The 23560-nt window shown below is 40.6% G+C and overlaps 1 protein-coding gene across 4 annotated transcripts; it reads left to right on the forward strand.

Annotated features, from left to right (window-relative positions):
- Window positions 1–1457: 1457 nt before the first annotated feature.
- Window positions 1458–21990, forward strand: MAN1B1 (mannosidase alpha class 1B member 1). Of its 4 annotated transcripts, none has more exons than XM_035571190.2 (13): window positions 1458–1855; window positions 3890–3998; window positions 4644–4780; window positions 5272–5432; window positions 8394–8503; window positions 10489–10674; window positions 12965–13113; window positions 13747–13935; window positions 14872–15062; window positions 15879–15999; window positions 17562–17759; window positions 18061–18192; window positions 19041–21990. In XM_035571190.2, exons 1-13 carry the CDS (start codon window positions 1727–1729, stop codon window positions 19242–19244), a joined length of 2016 nt encoding a protein of 671 aa, XP_035427083.1. In that variant the 5' UTR covers window positions 1458–1726; the 3' UTR covers window positions 19245–21990. The 4 variants fall into 4 exon arrangements, with proteins under 4 accessions (XP_035427083.1, XP_035427084.1, XP_035427085.1 ...); XM_035571191.2 differs by having other exon boundaries at window positions 1574–1855; window positions 5275–5432; XM_035571192.2 differs by lacking the exon at window positions 1458–1855 and adding an exon at window positions 2002–2112.
- The last annotated feature ends 1570 nt before the right edge of the window (window positions 21991–23560 follow it).

Consider the following 23560-nt stretch of genomic DNA (forward strand, 5'->3'; position numbering starts at 1 on the left):
TATCTGGAGGATAAACCAGAGGCAGATTCCAAATTTACAGGCTCATATGATGCATGTTAACTGAATAGTTAGGCACGGATGTTCAGGGCCAGCACTTAAAGTAGTATCCATGGCTGCTTCAATAATTTTTTTCTGTTAGACTGTGAACCCGATATAGAAGTAATCTGGTTCTCAGATGTAGGAGATTGCAATGGATAATACAAAAATGCAGTCATTATGGCTCTAAATTTGTATAATAGATGTATATTTTTATCGTATAATTTGTATATTAGATGGTACTCTTCCCTACTCCTCTACATTGATTGATGACCATCCTCTCTAATGAAGATGCTGACAACTATTTGTGCAGTGTGGGACAGATCACAGTGGGTCTGTGGAGAAGCAGGTAGGGGAATTTTGTGCATCCTGCTGTGTACCAAAATTCAGTGCCAAATCTTCTGAAAGGATTTATTTACAAAACTTACATTTACTTTTCCTTAGTCACACTCATTCTCTCACAATTTTGTTCATGCACGTTCGCACCTGTGTGCTCTCAGGCCAGCGTTCTGATGATTATCCATCCAGCACTGGGTGTGATGCAGAGGATGAGGGATGCTTTAGACAGCTCTTCTCTATCCTGTGTGAGTCAACAGAGGTTTGGGGTTTGCTTTGCCTGGTGGGCTGGCTGGAGGGGCAAGGGTGTGTGCAGCTTTGCTGCCTTGCTGATGTCCTCCTGCCAGGATACTGTGTGGTTTTGTGCTGCACACTCCAGCTGTGTGGTTTGTGCTGCACCCTTACCAGAGCGCAGTTTTCCAGGCTGGGCGGGAGATGCACCTTCCTGAACTTGACTAGTGGGAATGCATTCTTTCAATTATTTTTTTTTTCCTGATTACCTCCCACATATACGTTTCCACTTATGTTTCTTTCATGCCAATCATGGTATGATTGTGACTTGTCTTTGTGATAATCCCACACTCTGGAGGAAACGTGAGGGCTCTCAGCATCTCCACATCTCATTTCCTGACCAGGCAGCTGAAGATGGAGTCTGACTACGTGGTGAGTGAGAGTACCCAGAAAGTGAGGGCTAGCAAGGGGAGGGAAGGAAAGAAATTCTTGCAGCCCTGAAACTCCACTGCCTCTGCCCAAAAGAACTGGCCATGTCCAAGAACTGGCCGTGTCAGGATGACCGGGGGCACTGTACAAAACAGGTGGCAGCGGGCAGCAGAATATAACCTGCTCCCCTCGGCGTGCTCGCTGGCTTCCGTGTCGCTGCTGCTCCCGCCCCAGTTTTTTCTACTTCGGAACAAGCCGGCTCCGCGCGGCCTGGCACCCGCTGCGTGTGTCCCGCTGAGGGGCCGGCGCGGTGCGAGGGGAGCGCTGCGGGGGCCGACCCTCCCCTTGCGCCGAGCCGCGGGCAGCTCCGCCGCCCTCCCGCCTCCCTCCCGCCTCCCGCGCCGGCTCCTGGCGCCCTCCGCGGGGCGCTCAGCGGCGGCCGGGCCCGGGCACGCTCAGGGGCGCTGAGGGGGCCCGGCGGCCCGGGCCGCCGTTGCTAGGGCACGGCGGCGCTGTTGCTAGGGCCGCCATAGAGCTCCGGAAGTGCTGTGGGCCTAGAGCGGCACCCGGAAGCGGCCGCTCTGTCCCCGCTCGGCGCGAGGAGGCTGCGGGATAATGGCGGGCCGCGCGCGGGGCGGGGGGTGGCTGGGCTGCGGCCCCTGAGGCGGCTGCGGCCCCTGAGGCGGCTGCGGCCATGTACTCGGCTGCCGCCGCCTCGCCGCCCAGGCGGGACTTCATCTCCGTCACCCTCAGCCCGGAGGAGGCGGTGGGGGTCGGAGGCTACAACAACAGCAAGGCCTGGAGGCGGCGCTCCTGCTGGCGGGTGAGGGCGGCCGGGCGGGACGCGGGCTCTGCCCGCGGGGTGCCCCCGCCTGGGCCTGGGAGGGGCTTGGGCCTTGCCCGCGAGGGGAGCGCTGGCAGCGAGGGTGCTGCGGCGGGGCCGGGAGCGCTGGGCTGCGCCACGGAGCCGCGGGATGGTTCACGTTGGGAGGGACCCCCGAGCCCGTCCCGTCCCGACCCCTGCCGCGGGCAGAGACGCCTCCCCCCAGGCTCTAATCGGGGTTGGAGGAGGGAGATGAGGTTTGGTTTGGGTGCCTTTGCCCCCCTGTTTTGCGGCTTGAAGCGGCAGCGCCGTCCTCTGCTGCAGCTTCTCGGTGGAACGGTTCCGCTTTTGTGGGAAGGCTGAGTGTGAGAAGAGAGGTCCCCGGCAGAGCTGTGTGGAAGCGACCTTATTGTCTGACTGGGGCAGGGAGTGGGCAGGCAGATTTAGTAGGGGTGAGCGTCTTCTGCTGGAGAGGTAACCTGGGAAAACGTGAGGCAGTGGGATGAGGTGACTGTGGTTGCAGATAGGGAGTGAAGTACGGCCAAATGTCGAAGACTTTACAGATCGTTGGAGGAATCGTATGAAGAACTTGTTTAGGGACACAGGACTACAGCTCCTCTCTTATTTACAGTTAAGGAAATGCGGGGACAGAGCACAAGATATTTCATCTTTCCTTTTGCCTATCTTCTTTGCCAGCATGAAAAAGGAAGATGCTGAATGCCCTTATGTATTCTTGTGCCTCATTCCTGTCCACCCCAAGAACACACAGGCAGTGACTCTTCCCCCATCCTATCCTGAGGAAATTAAGGGCTGCTGGATTTCAAGCATCCTTTTGCAATTGGATGACTGTGTGGTTGACAGTGCAGGTAGAGCTGAAGGTGAAGGAGCAGGACCAGCATGTTGCAGCATGCATAGGGAAGGATACGCAGGGTTACTGTACTGTCAGCGGTGTGGGAGGGAAACAGGAAACGTGTATCTTGGAGCCTGGCAATGTGAACGCTTTGATATTTTCTTCATTGAAATATTTGCAGCCTCTGGCTCTTACTAAGAGGATGAGAACTCTAGGAAGTACCGTGGGGTGTAGAGAAGTTTGTAGGAAGCTGCAGGGTGTTCCCAAGAGTAGCATCAGCACTGAAACTCCCTCTGTGTGTGCCAAAGCCAGTAGTTAGAAGCAAATTCCTGCTTTGGTGCATTTTGCTATGACTGTTTTAAAAGCAACAAAATGGTAATTTAACAATTGATGTTTAACTGCTCTCTCTGTAAATGGGGGAAAACTTCTCTGTTAGACTAACATGTCATTTGAAGTCTGACTTAGTAATTTTGTTGTAAGTACTTCAATTTTAAAAACACATTTTTGCCTAAAACCAATCTTGAAAATGTGTTTTTGTTTTGCTTATTAAACTGTTGTTTACTTCTTTTTTATATGTTGCTACGGGTTGGTTACTTTTTTTCTGGTGACAGACCCTATTCTACAGGACAGTTCTACAGATGATTTTTCCAGGGGCAGTATGCCTCGCTTTTCTTGTCAGCGACTGGTCCTTAGCTTATTTTAAGCCTTTCTTCTCTGCTGCAGTAGTGTTTTTAGTTTTCCTGTCACTTTTTTTCCCCGTTTCTTATTTTGGCTGTCTGTTTTGTAGTAGCTCCCCAGCAAGAAGGGAAAAGACTTTTGGCTTGTTTCCAAAGTGATATCTGGGCAGATGCACAGGTCAGCCAGCCGAGGCTGTGATGAAAGTCACCATGCTGCAGATGATGCTCTCTGGGATCCTCAACATATGGCATTCTCCAGGGTTCTTGCAGCAAGTGGCTCTAATATTTCTCTGAGCCTGCTGTGCCATATGCTAGCATGTTATATTTCTTTTTTCTCTGTCATCAGAGAAAATAAGCAATGGATTTTTGCAGTTGGAAACAGAGGGTAAAATTAAACAGTCAGTTTTGTGTTACTTGCTCCAAATGAACTGATAGGTTTATTTTTTTATTTTTTTTGATGGAGTGGGCTCTTAATGTTGTGCTAAATATTCTTCCTCTCTCTCAAAGAAATGGAAGCAGCTGTCTCGACTGCAGCGGAGTATAATTCTCTTCCTGTTTGCCTTCTTGGCAGTCTGTGGAGTCATTTCATTTACCAGCATGGGGGAACCATGGAAAAGTATGTGTTCTGTACGGCTCTGAATTACCTGCATGTGGTGTTATGTTTAAGAGATTGTTGTAGTTTTTATAACTCATTTTAATTTTTATTGACTGTGACTTATTGCGTCTCTTAAAGCACAATTGTTAAACGATTCTTTGTGACATGTTTCAATGGGTATGCTTAGTCTGAAGTACTTTTCGTATCTCTTTGTTATCTTGACTGGAGCAATGTTTTGTTTTAGTTGGTCAAGGTTTAGAGATATCTACATATAAACGTTACGAAAAAACATAGAGGCTATTAGTAACCCAACCTAAGCAGTAGGATAAGGTGATACTCTTTTGGTTTTGATTGTCCATAAGATTTGAAATTCTAAGGTTTTCTACAATACAAAGGCACGTTTACCATTGACGTAATCTTGCTGCCTGTGTTGTGAAGCTAAAATAATAGCAATTAAAAAAGCATGTGCCTTTCATCAGCCTCCTTTGATATTAAGGAGTTTGTTAATACCAAATGACACTTGGTATCCAACAATTAGTGCGGGTTTATCAGTGATGAATGGAAACACTTTTTGGGGATGCTTCTAGTGTGTCAATGCAGCAGACTTACAAATTTCTAGCTGGATGTGTTAGTTCTCTGTGCTGAGCAACAGCTTTGTATGTTTAGGTTTAACAAACAAATCATTGGATGAGCAGAGAACAGAACCAGAAATACCTGGATTAAAGCTGGTGAATCCAGCTGTTCTGCCAGCGCCACAGAAAGCAGACACCAACGTTGGAGACTACCCCAAACGTTCACCTCAGGTATTATGAGAAGAAATGAGTTTTGTAAATATGCCAAAGAGTTTGTGGAAGCTGCAAATAATGATTAGTTCCAACAAATTTTGTGGAAAAAGGTGTTATAACTTGCAACAAAAACCTGCTGTGGGTGGAATGCTGTCATCTCAGGAAGGGCTTTGGGCATGGTATGGTATTGCCTGGCTTTAACTTTAAGTGTTCAGTGTACTTTTTCTTCATCAGCAGTGTACCTACAAAACAAAAACAAACAAACAAAAAAACCCTACAACTTAAAATTTGGGTAATTTAACCAAAAGTTTTAAATGAACAAATGAAGAAAAAATAAAAAAAAAATTAAAAAAAAAAACACCAACACCAACAAAAAGATGGTGTTTTCAGCATACCTTCCAGTCAAATCAGAACTTGCCTATTGGTATTATATCAAAATTAATAATTTTGATTTATGGGTTTAAATTCTACCATCTGTGCAATGTACTGAGCATTCCTTATTTCTTCAGAAGCAGCCAAAATTGCCTCACGTTCGGCGTAGTCCTTCCAATCTTCAGATCAAACCACCACGGAGGGATGTGAGGCTGAAGACACGACATGCAACCAGCAAGATTGTAGAAGAGCTGGTCCAGGCTGATAAAGAAGAGAAAACAGAGAAATCTGTTATCAGGTAGAAGTGTTTCCAGCAAGTTATAACTCTTTTTTTCTTCTCTCTCACTTCCCCCCTTCTTCTTCTCTAAGGATCCATTGGATGTTGGAGTGAAAATTGCAAGGGCTTTTTGTTGTCTGTGTCTGAGGTTGATTTCTATCTTTACCTGTGTTTGTTCTTAAGTTTGGTCTGACAGCGATAGATATTGGTGGATTGATTTATTTAATTTGGGTGAATGTGCAGCTTTTCTGTTTTTACCTTTAGCTTCTAAGAATTGCAGAAGGTTTGGAGCCCTGCTAGGCTCTAATGCATTTCTAATGTATTTAGACAGTTAACGTACTGGAGAATTATCAGTGTCTGTGAATTTCTTCTATTTGTTTTGTAGTAAATGTTAATGTGACGGTATCAGTATAATAATGCAGTCACAAGCCTCTTTGTTCTGGGCTAGATAAGGAAAATTGTACCAGTGTCATAGTGTTGATTAGGGATACGATGCCAGTAAACAAAGTTAAGCCCAAGTTGAACTGTCAGAAGCTGTAGACATGTATATAGTATGTAACTGTGTAAAATATGTTTACTCCTTTCTTATAAAAGATTAATCATACAGTTCAAAGAACCCTTATGCAGATACAAAAATGTCTTTACTAGAGGAGCTATGCTGCTGTAAATATATTGATCTAATTTATTAGGTTGTTATCCAAGGTAGCATTGACTAAAATCTTTTGGTTTGGGAATAATTGAAGAAATGTAACTTTGAAAATGAAAAGACTACCAGAAGTTCAGCAGAGGTGCTTAAGATATGGGAACACTAGACTGCCTCCCCTCTGCCCCCCCCGCCCCTGTGTTTGTGTCCTTTTCAGCACTGGCACAGCTCAGCTGATCATAGCATCAGTATTTTGGCTGTTGATATTATCCAAAATCTCTCAGAATGACTTGAACTGTTTTATTCCTATGCTTCCACTGATGCTATTACTTGTAGGATTAAGCCAGTAGTAACAGAAAAATGCGAGAGTGATGAAATCACTCAGACTTGATAGAAATCTAAAGAATGAAAGTAAGAAATGAAATGATTGAATTTATGGAAGTCAGAGGGTACGCTGACTGTAAACAATATAAACTTTAAAGGTCTTGTAAGCTCAGTTCTGTAAGGAGAATCATCATAGAATCGTAGAATGGTTTGTGTTGGAAGGGACCCGAAAGATCGCTAGTTCCAAGTCCCCTCCATGGGCAGGGACACCTCTCACCAGACCACGTGGGCAGCTGAACTCCGCCACAGATGCACTCTCAATCGCCCTTCTCAAAGGAAAAAGGGGAGAAAATAGAATGGAAAGGGCTTAAGAGTTGAGATAAAGACAGGGAGATCACTCAGCAATTATTGTCACGGGTCAAACATACTAAGTGTAGGGAGATTAATGTAATTTATCCCTAGCAGACTAGAACAGTGGGAAACTAAAACCGAACTATAACCACCTTCCCCTCATCCACCGTCTTCTATGTTCTCCCCACGAGTGGCACAGGGGAACGGAGGCTGCAGTCAGTCCCTAACGCCTCGTCTCTGCCGCGCCTTCATGATCACTCTCTGCCCCTGCTCCACATGGGGTCCCTCCCACGGGATGCCGTCCTTCCCAAACTGATCCTGCGTGGGCTTCCCACAAGCAGCAGCTCTTCAAGAACTGCTCCAATGTGAGTCCGTACCACAGGGTCCATCCGTCAGGAGCCAGCTGCTCCAATGCAGGTCACCCGGCAGCAGCTCTCCGCAGATCCACCTGCCATTCATGGCAGGTGGATCCAGGGGCCTCTCCATGGGCCACGGGGGATCTTTTGCTCTGGCGCCTGGAGCATCTCCTGCCCTCCTTCTGCAATGACATTGGTGTCTGCAGGGCTTTCTCTCACTCCTCTCTGCCAGCTGCTGTTGCACAGTGTTGTTTTTTCTTCCTTTTTTTTTTCCTCCCCCTTTCTTAAATCTTCTCTCCCAGAGGCACAACCGGCGTCTCGCATTGGCTCAGCTCTGGCCAGCGACAGATCCCTTCTGGAGCTGGCTCTGATCTGACATTGGGCAGCTGCTGGCCTCTCCTCACAGAGGCCACCCCAGCAGCCCCCCTACTACCAAGCCCTTGCCATGTAAACCCGGTAGGCCAGGTTTTCCAAAGTCCCATCCAACCTGGCCTTGAATGCTTCCAGGGACAGGGCATTCACAACTTCTCTGGGCCACCTGTTCCAGTGCCTCACCACCCTCCAAGTAAAGAATTTCCTCCTCACATCTAATCTAAATCTCCCCTCTTTTAGTTTAAACCCTTGCCCTATCACTGTCTGCCCATGTAATATCATGAACTCAAGATACACCGCGACCTCAAAGTTAACGTATCTACGTAGTAAACAGCATGGTTGAGACCGATCGATTGATGTTGATATGAACCTGGCTTGACGTGAAGCCCATTCTGAAAGACTTTTCCTTCAGGAAATTTGTAATGATAATGAAAACCTCTTTCGATTGATTTATGCTTCTGTGTTGGTTGGGGATGCTTGGGAAATCTCTTGGAATTAAAGCAGTTTTAAATGGCTAGTCCACTGTGTTTATTCATGAGTTCTTACTGATCATCGTTTGTGTGGTACTAATTTAGTGTTAGTGACTTCTATGACTATTTCAGAACCAGTAGGTAACAAAATGCTTCAATGCAGCAATCTCAGATATCTTAGTACTTTTTAGAAAGTTCTTTATTAAATTCTGTTGTCAAGATACTTAATGAAATTCCAGGAGCTTGTTCTAAGATTCATATCTTAATCCAGTAAAATTTCTCTGGCACAAATAACTTTTTCTTTGAACAAAACAATTATTTAGTGGACAACATGGTTATTTTGACCCTTGATACAAAATCACTCCTTTTTATCAAAATATAGTGAAAAATAGGAAATAAGTCTCATTCAGTTGCAGGACTTACTGTGATCAAATTAAGTATTAATTTCAATCCTCTGTATTTGCAGCTGGAGAGGAGCAGTGATAGAACCTGACCAAAGCACTGAGCCTCCCTCTAGTAAAATAAAGGAGCCAGAAAAACCTTCATCTTTGGAAGCCGAAGGCCAGAAGGAACCAGGTAAATAGTACAACTAATTTCTGTTCACTCCCTGCACATTTTTTTTCCCTTTAAATGAAGGAAACAAAATTCTGACCGGAGAAAGGAATAAGAACAAAAAATGTGTAGGAAAGATGATTTACCTAGGACATCCAAACCTTTCAGTTTCCTTATTTCACCATGACAACGTACATGCTTGTTAGTCTTCAAAATTTTGATTGAGTTGCAGCCTCCGTTTTCAGTATTGAATAAAGAATACTCTGATGCATGTGTAGAAGTTAACTAATGTGTCCAGTGCCATGGTAGGAAACAGTTTGCTGTGACTGTCTTTAGTGGCCAGATTCTATGTGAGTAGGTTGCAGAATGTGCGTTATACGTGCTATTCCTGGCAGCTCACTGCTACCTCTGTCCTGTTACAAAATGCACGTGTCCTTCTGGAAAATGTATTGAATGTTCTATGTAGCACCTAAGAGACAACATGTTCTCTTCCGTACGTTATTGGAACCATAACTACCGAGGGCTTGTTTTCTTACATGCAATCGTATGTGCCTATTCCCTCAGACCTTATATTTTTGCAACAGCATTATGTCCTCTGAAAGTCTGAAGCAAGTTATTTTCTAAGCTAGAGAGGCTTCTGATTATGGACTTCTCTGTTTCTTTGCCAGAAGTTAATCTTGTCACGTTGAGAGCACTGTGAGGATGCCCTCCGTTTCACCCCTTATCTTTTGAATCTCGGCTGCTACTCTCCCACATTGATTTTGTCTCGGCCATACAAGAAAAATCAGAAGAATGTGCTGAAATATTTGCACGATGTATTTTTTCCCTTTGTTTAGAGAGGGCACACATTCCATTCAGATCTTCTTGCCCAGCCTTTGCTTTCCTTAAACTGTTAAAATGGTATTGAAAATAAATTTTAGTGTCAAATTTTTGTAATCTATTCTATGGGAAGAGCCAGACATTCCCGTCTGTCCTCCAGAAAAAGGACGTTTAAAGAGAGAGGGCTTGAAAGTGAGTTTCCTTTTTCAGCAGTGTTTTCTTTTGTTCTGCAAATCCAAGGAAAGTGACTTCCTCCCTGATTTAAGTTGAACTCTTTTTAAGGCTCAGAAGAAAGCAGTAGAAATTTGTTTTTGTAGTTGTTGGACTCCTTGTGGAGTAAAGAACCTGTTGTTATGCTTTGTGGTTTCATGTAAGGAAGTTCCAGTCTAATAAATGTGGCATAATACAATGTGATGTATTTGGCTTGTGCTAGCTTAGTATAAGTGGGGTTAGTTATACTGCTTGATATTCCCCCTTTAGAATTCTGTTTGTTTATAGCTTTCCAAAATATTAACTAATGGGCTTCAAAATTTTCATGTTGGATATGTACCATGAGTTCATTTTTTTATGACAAATCGTAAGCAAAACCTTCAGTTGAACCAGAGAAAAGGACATGGATTTGCCTCAGTCACAAAATGACAATTTTCTTCCTTTTGTTTTAAATGAAAAGTTCTAGAGAAACAATTTTGTAGAACTGACTTTAAATGTAGCAAAAGGGAACAAATAAGATAGGGAAGATAAAGAAAAATGGTATGTGGTAGAAAGCTGAGGTCCGTACCTAGTAAGCATACATATACAGCAGCTGAATTACCATTGATTTAAAGTCTTAATTCTGGTATTTCCTGACTTTCAGGTCTTTGAGCTTTAGTGATACTCATCTCACAGCTCTGTGTGTGAACATTTTAATGTTGTATTTGGTGAAACGACATTGTCAGGGAGTGATCTCTGTTTCCATGAGTAAATTGCTGACCAGAGACGGTGACTGGTTATTCCACAGAGGAAAGGCTGTGCTGAAAAGAATAACCTGAGTTTTTTCTACTTAGATAATTTTAGTAGTTTTAGAAGAAAGCTTATTCTGGGTAGGATTCAGCAAAATGGTGTTCGGTATAGGGATGCATGTATATGCGGTATAGGGAGTTTGGTAGCTCCCCTGCAGAAGTCTTGAGCAAGGTGCTGTCTTCCTTTTGCAGTGCCCATAAATGAACGTCAGATGGCTGTGATAGAAGCATTCCGCCATGCATGGAAAGGATACAAGGATTTCGCTTGGGGCCATGATGAACTGAAGCCTTTGTCCAAGTCTTACAGTGAGTGGTTTGGACTTGGGCTTACCTTAATTGATGCCTTGGATACTATGTGGATTTTAGGCTTAAAAGAAGGTAATTTCTTTTTTCTCCTCCATTCTTTCCCCCTGAAATTGCTTATTTTCTATTCAGGCAGTATATGGTCAGAGTTCTTTAAGGGAACATTTATTAGATGTGGCTGGTAAGTTTAGTTTTCCTGTGAGGGGTGAGTGTGCACATGCACACACGCACAATGTCTAAAAATAAATATTAAAAAAAAAAAGTATGAAAAGAGACCATTGCTCTTGGATTAGAATTTTGAGCCAGAAAATAATATTACACTATTACATATAACTGGATATATATGCTAGAAACTGAGAAATGGATTAATAAGCCACTTGATTTGGTTTCTATACTAAAATACTAGTGACATCTTTGTGCCGTTATACAGCCACCGTGGGCTTTCTACCCATCAGCCTCATGTAGTTAGCCTGAGATCTCCTGGTTTGTGTTTTAACATACCTAATATCAATATTTCATAGCTGGATTTCAGAAGTTTATGTAAGGAATCAGTGGATAGAGGAGGGGAGTATTCAATACCACCTTTGTGAACTGCTCTACTGTCTGTATGTTTTTCAAATATTCTGGAAGTGACTTTGTTTTTAGAAGACTTTCAAACAGATTCAAACAGATTTTAAATACTAAGTCAAAAATCTGCAGTTCTGTTGAAGAAAACTTGCTTAATCAGTATTTAAGTGTGCAAGAGTGTTTTTGTTGTTGTCTAGGTTTTCTTTTTTTGGTATTAAATTTTTTCTGGAACTTTATGTATTTAACACTGGTAGATAGCTTCCTTTGTAAACTTTTACAAATCATGCCATTCTTAGTGTCAAGATGGGAAGAACAGAGTTGCTAGAAAGGATACAAAGAACAGTGAAACCTTTCGTGGTTCTCTCTTTTCTAAGTTTGAGGTTTGTGTAAAATACTAAATCAAACAAAAAGTCCATTTCTTGTGTCTGCAGCTCTAGACTTGAGCAGGTTGTCTTGAAGTTTCATCAAGTTGACAGCGTGCTGCTTTTTCCAAAAAAAAAATAACTGTGAACTGCATAGAGCTTTTAAAATATTAGTAGTTCAGATGTGTTAAAAATGGATTCTTGTTGAAGACTACTTTATATTTTATAGCAATTCTTTGGTGATTGCCTTAGAAAGCTCTTGGGGTTTCTTTTGAATAAAGTGCAGTCTAAATGAAAGTTACGTTTGAGGTTGCTGATTTTTCTTATAAGCTGATAAATGCTAATGCTTCTGTGAAAAAGAGTACCTTACACTTTTTTATTTTACTGCTAGATAATGGTAACAACAGACAGCACAGATTTTTCTGTGGTTCTTCTCAAGTAGACTGAGAAGAATGTTTACCCCAAATACAAGACATTCAAGAATTGAATACAAAAAAAAAAGAAAAAGCTGCACAAGCTTTCTTGGCTGCTCTAGTTGAAATCCTTTGTTCATTTCAGGTGATCTCAGGTTTTATTCTTAAACAGGGTACATGTCATTTGCACCTTTTTTGCATCCTTCTGCTTAATCTTCATATGGAATACCTTTCATTTCCGGGGAAATGGTTATTCTTCTGTGACTGTTCAAATGCAGGAGTTTCTGAAGGGTGTGAGATAGTTTAAGATAGCTTAGCCTTCAGTGTTAGAGGTGTAGGCTAACTCATGTGGACCATGGAGATAAACCCTGTGCAAAAGCAGTCATCAAGTGATACTGCTGAAATGCTGTCAGATCCCAGATGTCTCTATTTTTTAATTGCTTTTTGAATTAGTAGTGTCAAAACAACCACTTCTGTTTCTGGAGAAAAAAAATGCAGACAGTTTTCAATAGCATGTGGCTTTGCGTGTGAATTTTTTGAGTTAAGTGCTGAACTAGGAGGCAGGCTCCCCAGGATATTGCTAGACTAGAGGCATTAATGGCTTTGATCGAAAATGTTATCGGTTATCTTGATAGATCTCAGCTTTGGTTTCAAAAGATTTAATTAAAATTTCAAACAGCTCTTGTTGGAAGTGTAACTAATTGTCTGACAAACCAATGGATGGACTTGAAAGATCTCAATTTCTAGACAATATTAATAAAGAATTGTTCCAGTTCTTTTTATTTATTTTGCTGAGTATTTCTCTTTGTATACGTCTGTGGTGCATGCTGAATAACCTCTAAGCTGGTGGTAATCAAACTTCACCTATTGTGTTCTCTTCGCTACAGTTTTCAACCAAAAATTATGATCTTGGTAGACAGATACATAAGTAATTGTCATGGATATATGGAATGCTGATTTCTCTAGTACAGTTTTTGGAACATGCCAGAAATCCATAAGTGAACTACATTTTTTACCTTTCAGAGTTTGAAGAAGCAAGAATATGGGTAGCGAACGATTTAGTCTTTGATAAAAATGTGGACGTGAACCTCTTTGAGAGCACAATTCGTATTCTTGGTGGCTTGCTGAGCACCTACCATCTCTCTGGAGATAGCCTCTTCCTGGAAAAAGCTGTGAGTAGTTAGAGTCTTAGTAACGAAACCGGACTGTATACCTCGTATTGGACAAAGTTGAGGGAGGATTCATCACAAAGTTGAATGTTGCCATTTTGCAACCATTTCATATTTAAAATGGTGGGAGAGGGATTTACTATTAGTCTTTTGAGCCTGCACTTCTATTTGCACCCTGGATCACCTCAGAGCCCTGATGTGTTTTATCAGGTATACTTATAGATGTGCCTGTTCCTCTGTTAATGAAGAGCTGACCATAATAAGAAAGTTTATGGAAAAAAAATAGGGTAAATGACTGGAAAAGAGTAATAGTTGTATTTTGTTGCCTTTTCTGTATAGGCATCTTAACAGCATCAACCACCTCCTTAAATTAGCATCTCAGTCATTTACTTCAGGATTAAATCATGTTGTATAGGGACTGCAGACTCGAATGAGGCATACAGTACTAGGAACAAGGTAGAAACTCTGTAGTTGTTGTTAGGAATAAATCCGTGACCATTTTTAATTCTTTGCTTTCTTTCAGAATCTAAAACTAAGGTACTGTTCTCTGTCTGGTTGCTGAAAAAAAATATAAAGGGTTGGGTGTCTGTATATATTTTTGCATATGTGTGTCCTGTGCTCTTGGGTTTTCTTTAGAAAGACATTGGGAATAGGCTTATGCCAGCATTCAAGACCCCCTCCAAGATACCCTATTCTGATGTCAACATTGGTCGGGGCACTGCACATCCACCTCGCTGGACATCTGACAGCACTGTGGCAGAGGTGACCAGTATTCAGCTGGAGTTCAGGGAGCTCTCTCGTCTTACTGGAGATGAGAAATTCCAGGTATGGAAGAACCTGTTGATGTTGCTCCTTTTTTCTGCCTATTTACAACACCGCTTCTGACTCTGTAGTCTCTCAGTGATGTTAAATGAGTTTTGAAACTCTAGATAAAGGAATAATAAGAAAAATCATTCAAATTATTTTCTTAAATATCAGAAGGTAGTAGTGGAGATGAATAATTATTTTTCTCCCTGAGGAACAGCTTTCATTTTTTATAAAGCAAAACAAAAACAAAAAAACCACACAGTTTTTAATACTGATGTTTTTGTTTAACACCGCATTATTAGGTTTGAAAAAAAATACTAAGCTAAACAAGGTCTGTGAAGCTGTGCCTTGCTTAATATTTAGAATTCTGTGTGTGGTTTCTTGATGCCATTATGTAAATGCAAAGAACAAAACCTTGTTGTTGCCCTCCAAGGAATTAGAATTATTAAATTAGATTCTGAGTCACAGTATAAAAAAAAAAGTTAGTTGAAACAAAAATAATTCCAGATAAAATAATAATTTCCCCTCTTCTTTTTATTTGGTAATGTAATTCTGTTGTTTTAAAGAATTTTTAGGTATAGCGGGTTCATGTAGTTGTTCTTTTAGCTGGACTTCTACTGTGCAAATATGACTAAGTCAGATTGTAGTCTCATGCCCCAGTACTGTTTTTTGCAGTACTGGTTTTTGAATGGGCGTACGGCACTCGGGAGTATAGCTGAATATAGCTTTGTATTTGGGAAGGAGATAGTTACAATTATTGCAAGGTAATCATATTTACCCATAACATGATGTTATGAAAGTCATAAAGTTTGAAATCCTGTATTTAATACATTGCATGAATGGAACTTGATATTCCCGATACTAGTTTGAAGAAGAATAAAGATTTGTTTTCAGGCTGAAGCTACTAGCTACAGTCTTGTACGTGTAATTTGTTTTTTATTTTCTTTCTTCTAGAAAGCTGTAGATGAGGTGATGAAGCATGTTCACACGCTCTCAGGGAAAAATGATGGACTGGTGCCTATGTTCATAAACACCAATAGCGGGCAGTTCACTCACTTGGGTGTCTATACTCTGGGAGCCAGAGCTGACAGCTACTATGAGTATTTGCTCAAGCAGTGGATTCAGGGTGGGAAAAAAGAAAATGAGTAAGTTCTTTCCACTTCTCATATTGGTGTGAAAATGGTGCAAGCTGTAAAAATTTCTGGTGTAGATGACTGCGTAAAGAAAAATAATCTGTATGTGCAACAGTCAGCTGAAAATATCTCTGTTTTTAAAAGCGAGCCAAGAGGACCTATGATAAGTTGATGTAAAAACAGCATGAGAATTAGGCTTAATCTAAAAACTTCTCCTCCTCAGAAAATTTTTCTTTGTTAGCACATCAGATGCGAGGAGCACTAGAGACTAGAGAACAGATAAAAGTCTTTGTGCTAAATATGGAGCATAAATAGGCTAACTTCTGAAATAATGGTGATACTTCATTTCAGCAGCGGTACAAGCTTTCTCTGGTACAAGCTTTTCCTTGTTTTGAGTACTTTTATGTAAGAAAAGCAATTAAATATTGTGAAAAAGTTTCATAAAGAAGGTAGTGAAAGAAAAGATTGTGCAGGCTCATTGTTTCTCCATCTTCAGAGATACTCAGAAATTAATTGGAAAGTCCCCAAGCAACCTGATATAATTGAATCTAATTTAGAGCAGGGGGTTGAGCTAGAGATGTCCTTACTAGCCTGGATTAACTGTGGTATGAATTACTGTACTCTTAAGGATTCCTGAAATGAAATCTGGTGGTTGTCTGGAAACAGAGTTGATGATATCTTTACCTTAATACTTTAAACTTAGGGGTTACTTGAAGAGCAAACCTGTATGGTTACATGGTAGCAGTAACTAATAAATGTCCAATATCAGGTGTGGTTAAACGTATTATGCGTGTATGTGAGCCAACTTGGAATGGTTTTAATTCACAGACTGTTGGAAGACTATATGAGAGCCATAGAAGGTGTGAAAAAGCATCTTCTTCAGAGATCACAACCCAAGAAGCTTACCTTTGTAGGAGAGCTTGCTCATGGCCATTTCAGTGCCAAGATGGTAAGAATACATCTGCATTTAAAATGACAATTAAAGAAAACAACAGCAAAACAACTACCACCAAAAAATATCCACATATGTACAGGCAAATGCAAGCCTGCTGTGTTCTCTTTCCCCTCTGCCCACCCCCACAAAATGAACAAACCAACAACAACAAAAAAAGCCTTGGTAGCTGTTGTGTGTCTCATGAGTTGCCTGCAGCTTGTCAGAGAAAATCTGACCTGTAGTGATCACTGTCTGAGCCAAGATGTGTTCTCTGGACACGTGAGACACTTCTGGAAGATGACAGAAATGTCCCTGTAGTTCTTTCACTGCTGCTGTTGCATGTTGGGAAAGCAATAGAGCATACTCTGAGCACAAGTCATCCTCAGGTGCCTCTCCTCTGTGATATACAAGAGCCAAATATGTTTTGTTTGTAATGCCTAGTATCTGTGACGTTCAACGTGCTATAAGCAAGAGGGGAAGTCTAGGAGAGGTGGTGGTAGGAATCGGAGTCAGCTGTTTCCTGTACTCTAGAAGAATGGTACTCTTACATCTCTGATGCTCTATAGACGTGAGGGGTAAAAGCTTTTTATTACTCCAAATAAAATTGCAAGAAAGGGGCAAGCTTTCGGGCAGAAATATATATGAAATCTTGTGTTTTCCAGTTGTAACAATGGTTTTGTCTCTGTGAATGCTGTCTGTCTTACAGCAATGTTAAGGTGATTATTTCAGAGTAATGAAAATCTGCTTCAGCTGTCCTATCCCCCTTTCCCTAAGCTTTGTTTTCTGTTGCTGACTCATCTTTCTCTTTGCTCCTACCTCAGGTTTTATGTTAAAATACTGGCACTTGGGAAGTTCATTTCTTATGTTACATGTTTATTTTAAATACTATTCTGTAAAAATACGATTTAAAACATCATTACTTAAATAATTATTAAAGTATTATGTAAATATTTTAAATAATGGTATTTTTAGGCAATATCATTTTCCTTTAACGTACTGTTTTGATGGACATCATAGTTTATTAGCAGTTATTTCTTTGAAGATACTAAGCCTTCAAAATCCACTAGGATCTCTTTTAAATGCTGTCTCAAAGTATTTTTCTTTTTCTAATGAACTTTATAGCAGTGCTTGTGTTCTATTATAAGTTTAATTTTAAGCTCAGGTGATCAGTTTGTCCCTTATTTAGTTGTCTCTTTCGAGAAACCTTCAGATGATCAACCTCGCCGCCCCCCCCCCCCCCCCCCCAAGTTGGTATTAAATGTACAGTTCTGGTAAAAACGGAACACCCCCTTCCCCCTAATTTGCCCAGACCTGTCACCCTTCTTTCAGATACCTGACCTAAAAACACGTGGTCTGATACCTTTTTCAAATGTGTGATGTGACTGTAATAATGCTTCCTGTTTTGTGTTGCATTACACTAGATAGTTAAAATTTACCTTCAAGTACTTTGTACCTGAAATGTCAAGAAAACAAAACACAAACAATTTGAACACAAATGTGTCTGTGTGTGTAATATTAATCCTGCTTCAGTTGTTTTTTGTAACTTTTTTCCTGGTAACAGTTGTCTTGTCTTACAGGATCACTTGGTTTGTTTTTTGCCTGGTACTTTGGCACTGGGAGCTCACAATGGATTGACTGCTGATCATATGAAACTGGCCGAAGCCCTGATAGAAACATGTTACCAGATGTATGAGCAAGTAGAGACGGGCCTGAGTCCAGAGATTGTGCACTTCAATCTTCATGCACAAAAGGGCCACAAAGATGTGGAAATCAAGGTGAACAGTTAGCTGGCCTCAACAGTACTTTGATGTCTCTTCTGTATCTCTAGTATGCTGTTAAAGCTCCCGTCTGGACATTGGTGATGTACTCTGTTCTTGTGAAGCAGCTTGTTCTGTGGCTGAATTGCTTTACAGGTGTACCCTAGCCCTTGGTTTTAATTAACCCTGCAATGTATTTATTATAGAAGCTGAATTATGCATAGTAACCCCTTTAGGGTAGGTGGAAATGGGAATTGCTGTTTTTCTCTCTGCATGTCTATTAGTCTGAATTATTTGCTTTTTTATTTTTCTCTTGCAGCCTGCAGACAGGCATAACTTACTGCGACCAGAAACTGTGGAAAGCCTTTTTTATATGTACAGATTCACCGGAGATAAGAAATACCAAGACTGGGGCTGGGAAATCTTGCAGAACTTCAATAAATACACACGGGTAAGGTCAGCTGATAATGACCTGGTTCTTTCAGGACTATATTCACTCTCCCTCTGACAAGAACTGCTGGAACTTTGTTTCTCAAAAGCCATCAAAAAACTGTGAGGATACTTATAAGAACACAATAAAGTGTTGGTTCATGCGGTGTCTTACAGTCTGAGATGCACCAAATACTTAGTATATTCAGTAAGATTACTTATATTACATTGATTAAAAGTAAAATGAAGAAGGTCTATGCGTACTTGTATGCTGTCTTGGAAGCTGTTAGGATCTATACTGTGATCTTTAGAATTCAGAAGCTGAGAAGTACCTGGCTGGATTGAAACAATACTTTGATTAAAGTGGCCAGACAAAAATTGCCGTGGAAGTGCATTAATGCTTTAATAAGGGGCTTTTTTTATTTATTCTGATGACAGTGCTCATGGAGATACTGCTTTGATATGCTGTAAAAGCGTGGTCTAGATGCCAATGGTCATTAAATATCAATGGTCTGTTCTTAACAGGATAGGTATGGTACTCTGACCAACTGTAATGCAGACATTACACTATTTAATTCCTGTACATTTGTTCAGAAACTTCATTGGTATGTTCTTTGTGATACTTCTTTAAATTAAGCTTAAATGGACATTTTGCTTCATTTTATTCTAGCAGTTTGTTTGGTGGTTTGTTTTGAATTGCACAGAGATTTTTTTCATAACTGAATTTTTATGTGCAAATGAAAAGCAAGTGCTAATAGATCTTCTTAGCACTTTTCTTCAGGAGGAGCTGCATGTTTAGATTAAAATAAAATATTTTAGGTTATAGGAAATATACAAAGTTTCTGCTTATTTTTTTCTCTTTTTGCACAGGTTCCTACAGGTGGTTATACTTCCATTAACAATGTTCAGAATCCCAGTAATCCAGAGCCACGAGATAAGATGGAGAGCTTCTTCCTTGGGGAAACACTCAAGTACATGTTCCTGCTGTTTTCAGATGACATAGACTTAATCAACCTTGACAAATTTGTATTTAACACAGAAGCTCATCCACTCCCAATCTGGGTGCCGGCATAGATAGGGTGTCAGTAGACATTCCAGTGGTGTTGTTTTTATCTTCAAGTCACTTTAATTTTCAGGGTTTGAGGAGAGATGCTATATTGCACCTTTTTTAGGCTTAAACAAAACCTTTGAGAAAGCATCTCTGGTTTGGAGAAGTCACATCAGTCTTATATCTAATCCCTGTGCTTTGGTTCTGTGATGGACAATCTGTGCAATATTAAGCTGCTTTTCCTGGTACTGATGATCATGAGGTTTAGAGAATAATCATAGTGTGGACCATGACATTCACGGGGCTCTGGTGAACCAGAACTCACTTATGTCAGTCTTAATAAATGCTAATTAAATATCAGGAATGTAGCAAGATGTCTTAAAGCACAGGGATGTCTCTGGAGAGAAGGAATAAGCCTTCAGGTTTATTCTGGACATACTGAAACACTTGGTTATGGTGCCATTCCTTCATAAGAGCATATGGTGTTTCAGATGTTAAGTGGAATAAACGATGAACCATAATTTCCGAGGTAGAAGTTAAAGCTGTCAGTATTGTTACTGATACTCTTGATCTCATTCCAAACTACCAGGCTATGCTGCATCACCTTAGAAGGAAGTGGCAGCAGAGCAACTGTTGTACAGTGTCTTAGTTTTATAGAGCACTTTGAACAATCTGTTCAAGCTGTGGCTGAAATGAATGATGGAACAGAATTTGCTGCTGATTTGGCTCAAAGTGGTATATAATTTTGTAGACGTTTTGCAGTTTTTTTAACTTATCTGCAGGAATGCAGGAGACAATGTGAAACAAGTGAAACTACACATGCATTATATATATTAATTGTATCAGTTAGACCTCAGGTATTCTGACTGAAAGCTGCTTTGTGAGGTTGGGCACTGGGAAAGCTTGTGAGCACATTAGATATAATTCCAAGTCAACCTCCTTCCATGCCTTCCTGTCCACATGTCCACATCTTGCATTGTAAGGTATTTGTTGACTCAACATGCTTACAACTATACAGCAAAATTCAGGTTATTCATCATTGTTTAGACTGTAGAGAAGTTGTCAATTTTTTTGTTGTTGTTAGGGGTTCCTTGGTAGACATGTTTTCATCAGAAGTATTAAAAGCAGACAGTCTAGATGTATTATGAGAATTCCTGGTTGCAATAGAATTACTGAAGATTTCTCAGTTCTTTGAAAAGAAAGCAGACTCAGGTTTGCTTTGTATAGAATCTTATGGGAGCCTTGGGATCTTTTGTTTTTATATGTGGAAATAGGTTTTAAACCATGAACTCGGAAATCAGCTTTCTGTAGTTTTCTGCCTTTGGCTTTGTATCTACTTGGACAGTTCCGTATTCACAGATCACAGAAATTTGTTTGTAGTTTTAAAGAGGTTGTTCTCACCAAAATGTCTTTTCCCCTTTTTAATTAGTTAATGGGAGCAGTGGGAAGTATGCAGGCGTATGGTAGTGGAAGTGAGGTACAGTATCCTATAAATCTAGGGTTGCAAAACAGAACTAATCTGAATCTGATTGTAATGGTTAATTTTCCAGTGGCCTAGGCATATGTGTATTTTACAGCATTTGTAACCATTGACTGTTAAAGTAAGGTATATCTTTATTTGTTTTATGCTGATTAAGTCTGTTTGCTCGAGTCTGAACTTACTATAAGTGGTCCACACCACTGAAGTCCTTTAAAGAATATTTATCATTCCATTTACTAATGATGACTTATGGAGATGAAGGAATTTTATAAATTGCACCATTTTCTGTCATCAAAAAGACCCTGTGATTTTTCTAGACAGGACAATTTTGTGCAGAATTACAATGTTCCTCCAGTTCAAATGCCAGCAGTAACCTTGGAAGTAAGTTTCTCATGTATACAATGTAATCCAGTAGCCTTAGCCTGCACAACCTATTTGATACTAAGATTTTCTTTGATGTAACAGAGAAGAAGGAAATTGCTGTTGAAATGGAGGAGGAAACACCTTCAGTTTTTTAGTTTGTGAAGCAGGTTTGTGTTACTTTGGAGCTCAGCTTTGGCTAAAAAATGGAGGATTAAAATGAGGTAAAAGAAAAGGAAAAAAAGATGAATTCAGTGTGAGTACACAACCTCTTGTTCTAACTTGTGTTGCTTGGGCCTCGTGCCTTCAATTGCAGCTAGTATTGATCCCGTAATTGCTGATTTTGCCATGCATCATAAGAATTCCAGACTTCGGTGTTTCACCTATAGGAGAAGCCCTGTTGAGGGAATGAAGAGAAGTCTGAAGATGTGGAATATATCTAGGTGTTCACTAAAAATCTGTTGTTGAAGTTTTACGCTGATCTTAATGTAGTTGACTCTACGAATGAGACTGTGGGAGTCTGTGTTAAAATTTCCTTTTGTGTCATGTTTAACATGAGAGTAATACTAATCCATTGCAGAATGAGCAAAAGGAAGGAGAGAAGAATAAACACACACTTTCCCAAACACGTTTTTTGTTTTCTAGCTGAGCTTGTTGGTCCAACTGATTTCTTCTCTACCTAATTCTTCCTCGGAAACTGAATTGTCTTTGCAAAGTGTGATTTTACTGTACTCATCCTTCAAGTCTGAAGTTAGGATTGCTCAGCTCTGTTTAGTATAGAAAGCAAATGCTTGTTTGACTCCTTTATCACATGTGAAATGGCACAAACCTGAATAATATGACAAAAGCTCATCTGCTTCTTCCTGTTCTTTTGCAAAAGTCATTTTAATTGCTTATTTATTTTTACTTCCGTAATATAATACGTTGTGTCAGATCAGACTGTGAACTTTGTCCATCTCACGTCTACTATATATTTTCCCTTCCTGCCCTCCCAAAGCCAACAGAAATTGTGCACTTTTTTTTTTTTTTTCCAGGGGCATGTGGGGGTGTACTCTTGTGGTTCTTTGAACCACAGCCTTAAGTCTGGGGTCTGTAATTCATTTTGGTGTTTCAGCATCCTAGTGTGCTTCTGACGCTTAAGTCAAATGTTGTGGAAACATCATCTTTTCAAGCCAGTGATTTTGTCCTTTTGCACAAAGAGCTGCCTTGGTTTCTCTCCAAGAGCTTGAGTGCCTTGTCTAATTTAACTAAAGCAAAAAAAACCAGTTGTACCTAGCTATACTATTCATTTATGCTTTCACTGAGAAACAAATGGGTATGGTCACACCCATAGAGTACTGCACAAATGTAGGGGTTGGAAACCTCCCACTCTGGGATTTAATCTGTTTGCTCAAAGAAAATTCAATAGATGGATGGGGAGCACGTTTAGCATCTAATCTTTGTTCAACCTTTTTGAGAACTGAATTCTTGCTACCAGACTGGGAAACTGAGGGTTTTGCAAGGTCCATGGTATAAGCTTACAGGGGCCCTTCCATGTTGAACATTTAAGATTTTCAGCATTAAATGTCAAGCTCAAATACAGCTGTATTTACTCCTCCAAATACTAGACAAAGAATCAGCTCGCGTTCCTATTCTATACCTGTGTGATAGTGCAGTGATAAGGAATGCAGATAGGACAGTTTTTTTGCAACTAACATGTAAACAGTTCTGTGAGTTCTTTGCATTTCTCCTGCTCTAAGACTTTTTTTCCCCAACTTCAGATTGGAAAAGAATTTTTTGTGTGTATGTGCGTGTGTTTGTTTTTGTTAGGTTGTTTTTGTCTGCAAGTATTGTTGGAACTTAATGTCAGAGTCTGGAGGCCTCTGCTTCCACTAAAAACGAAACCTTTGGATATTCATGTTTTGTGCCTGCCAGCTTCCCAGAAAACCTGCTCATTTGCATGATCAGTTTCCAAACTCTGACTTAAAGGCTTGTGGCCAGACACACTGTTCTTACTGCTTTGTGCAATGTTCCCAACTTGGTCATACCTTCCTTATGCTGTTATGTGGTGATAAAATAAGCCTTTTCTCAATGACATCACTGATACAGGTCTTAAACCAGCATTTATTGACAGTGTTTCAGGTCATGTACTGTCTGCTTGCACTCCGTTTTCCTTTTGTGTTCCCAGAAATTCAGCCACAAGCACCCATCCCACAATGTGTATGAGTGGTGACTGCTGCTGTTGGGTTTTCCCTGTCAGTTCACAGAGCACCGCATAGCCAGGCTTTTCCGCTTAGATCCCATCCTTCCTTGCCCAAGGCTTCAAAATGTTGTATGTGTTTGTGGTACTACCTTCAGTCTTCAACCACAGTTTGAAGCATATTTTTGTAATTATTTTTAGTACTGCTCATCTATAATCTGCATGGAAGTCCATGTATATCTAGTTTATCCCTTTGCTGTAGTACTTTAGATTTTAGTATTCATCCATCCATATATATCAAACACTTGATGCGTGTCCCTCAC

This window comes from Cygnus atratus, chromosome 19, assembly GCF_013377495.2.
Source record: "Cygnus atratus isolate AKBS03 ecotype Queensland, Australia chromosome 19, CAtr_DNAZoo_HiC_assembly, whole genome shotgun sequence".
Lineage (NCBI taxonomy): Eukaryota > Metazoa > Chordata > Aves > Anseriformes > Anatidae > Cygnus > Cygnus atratus.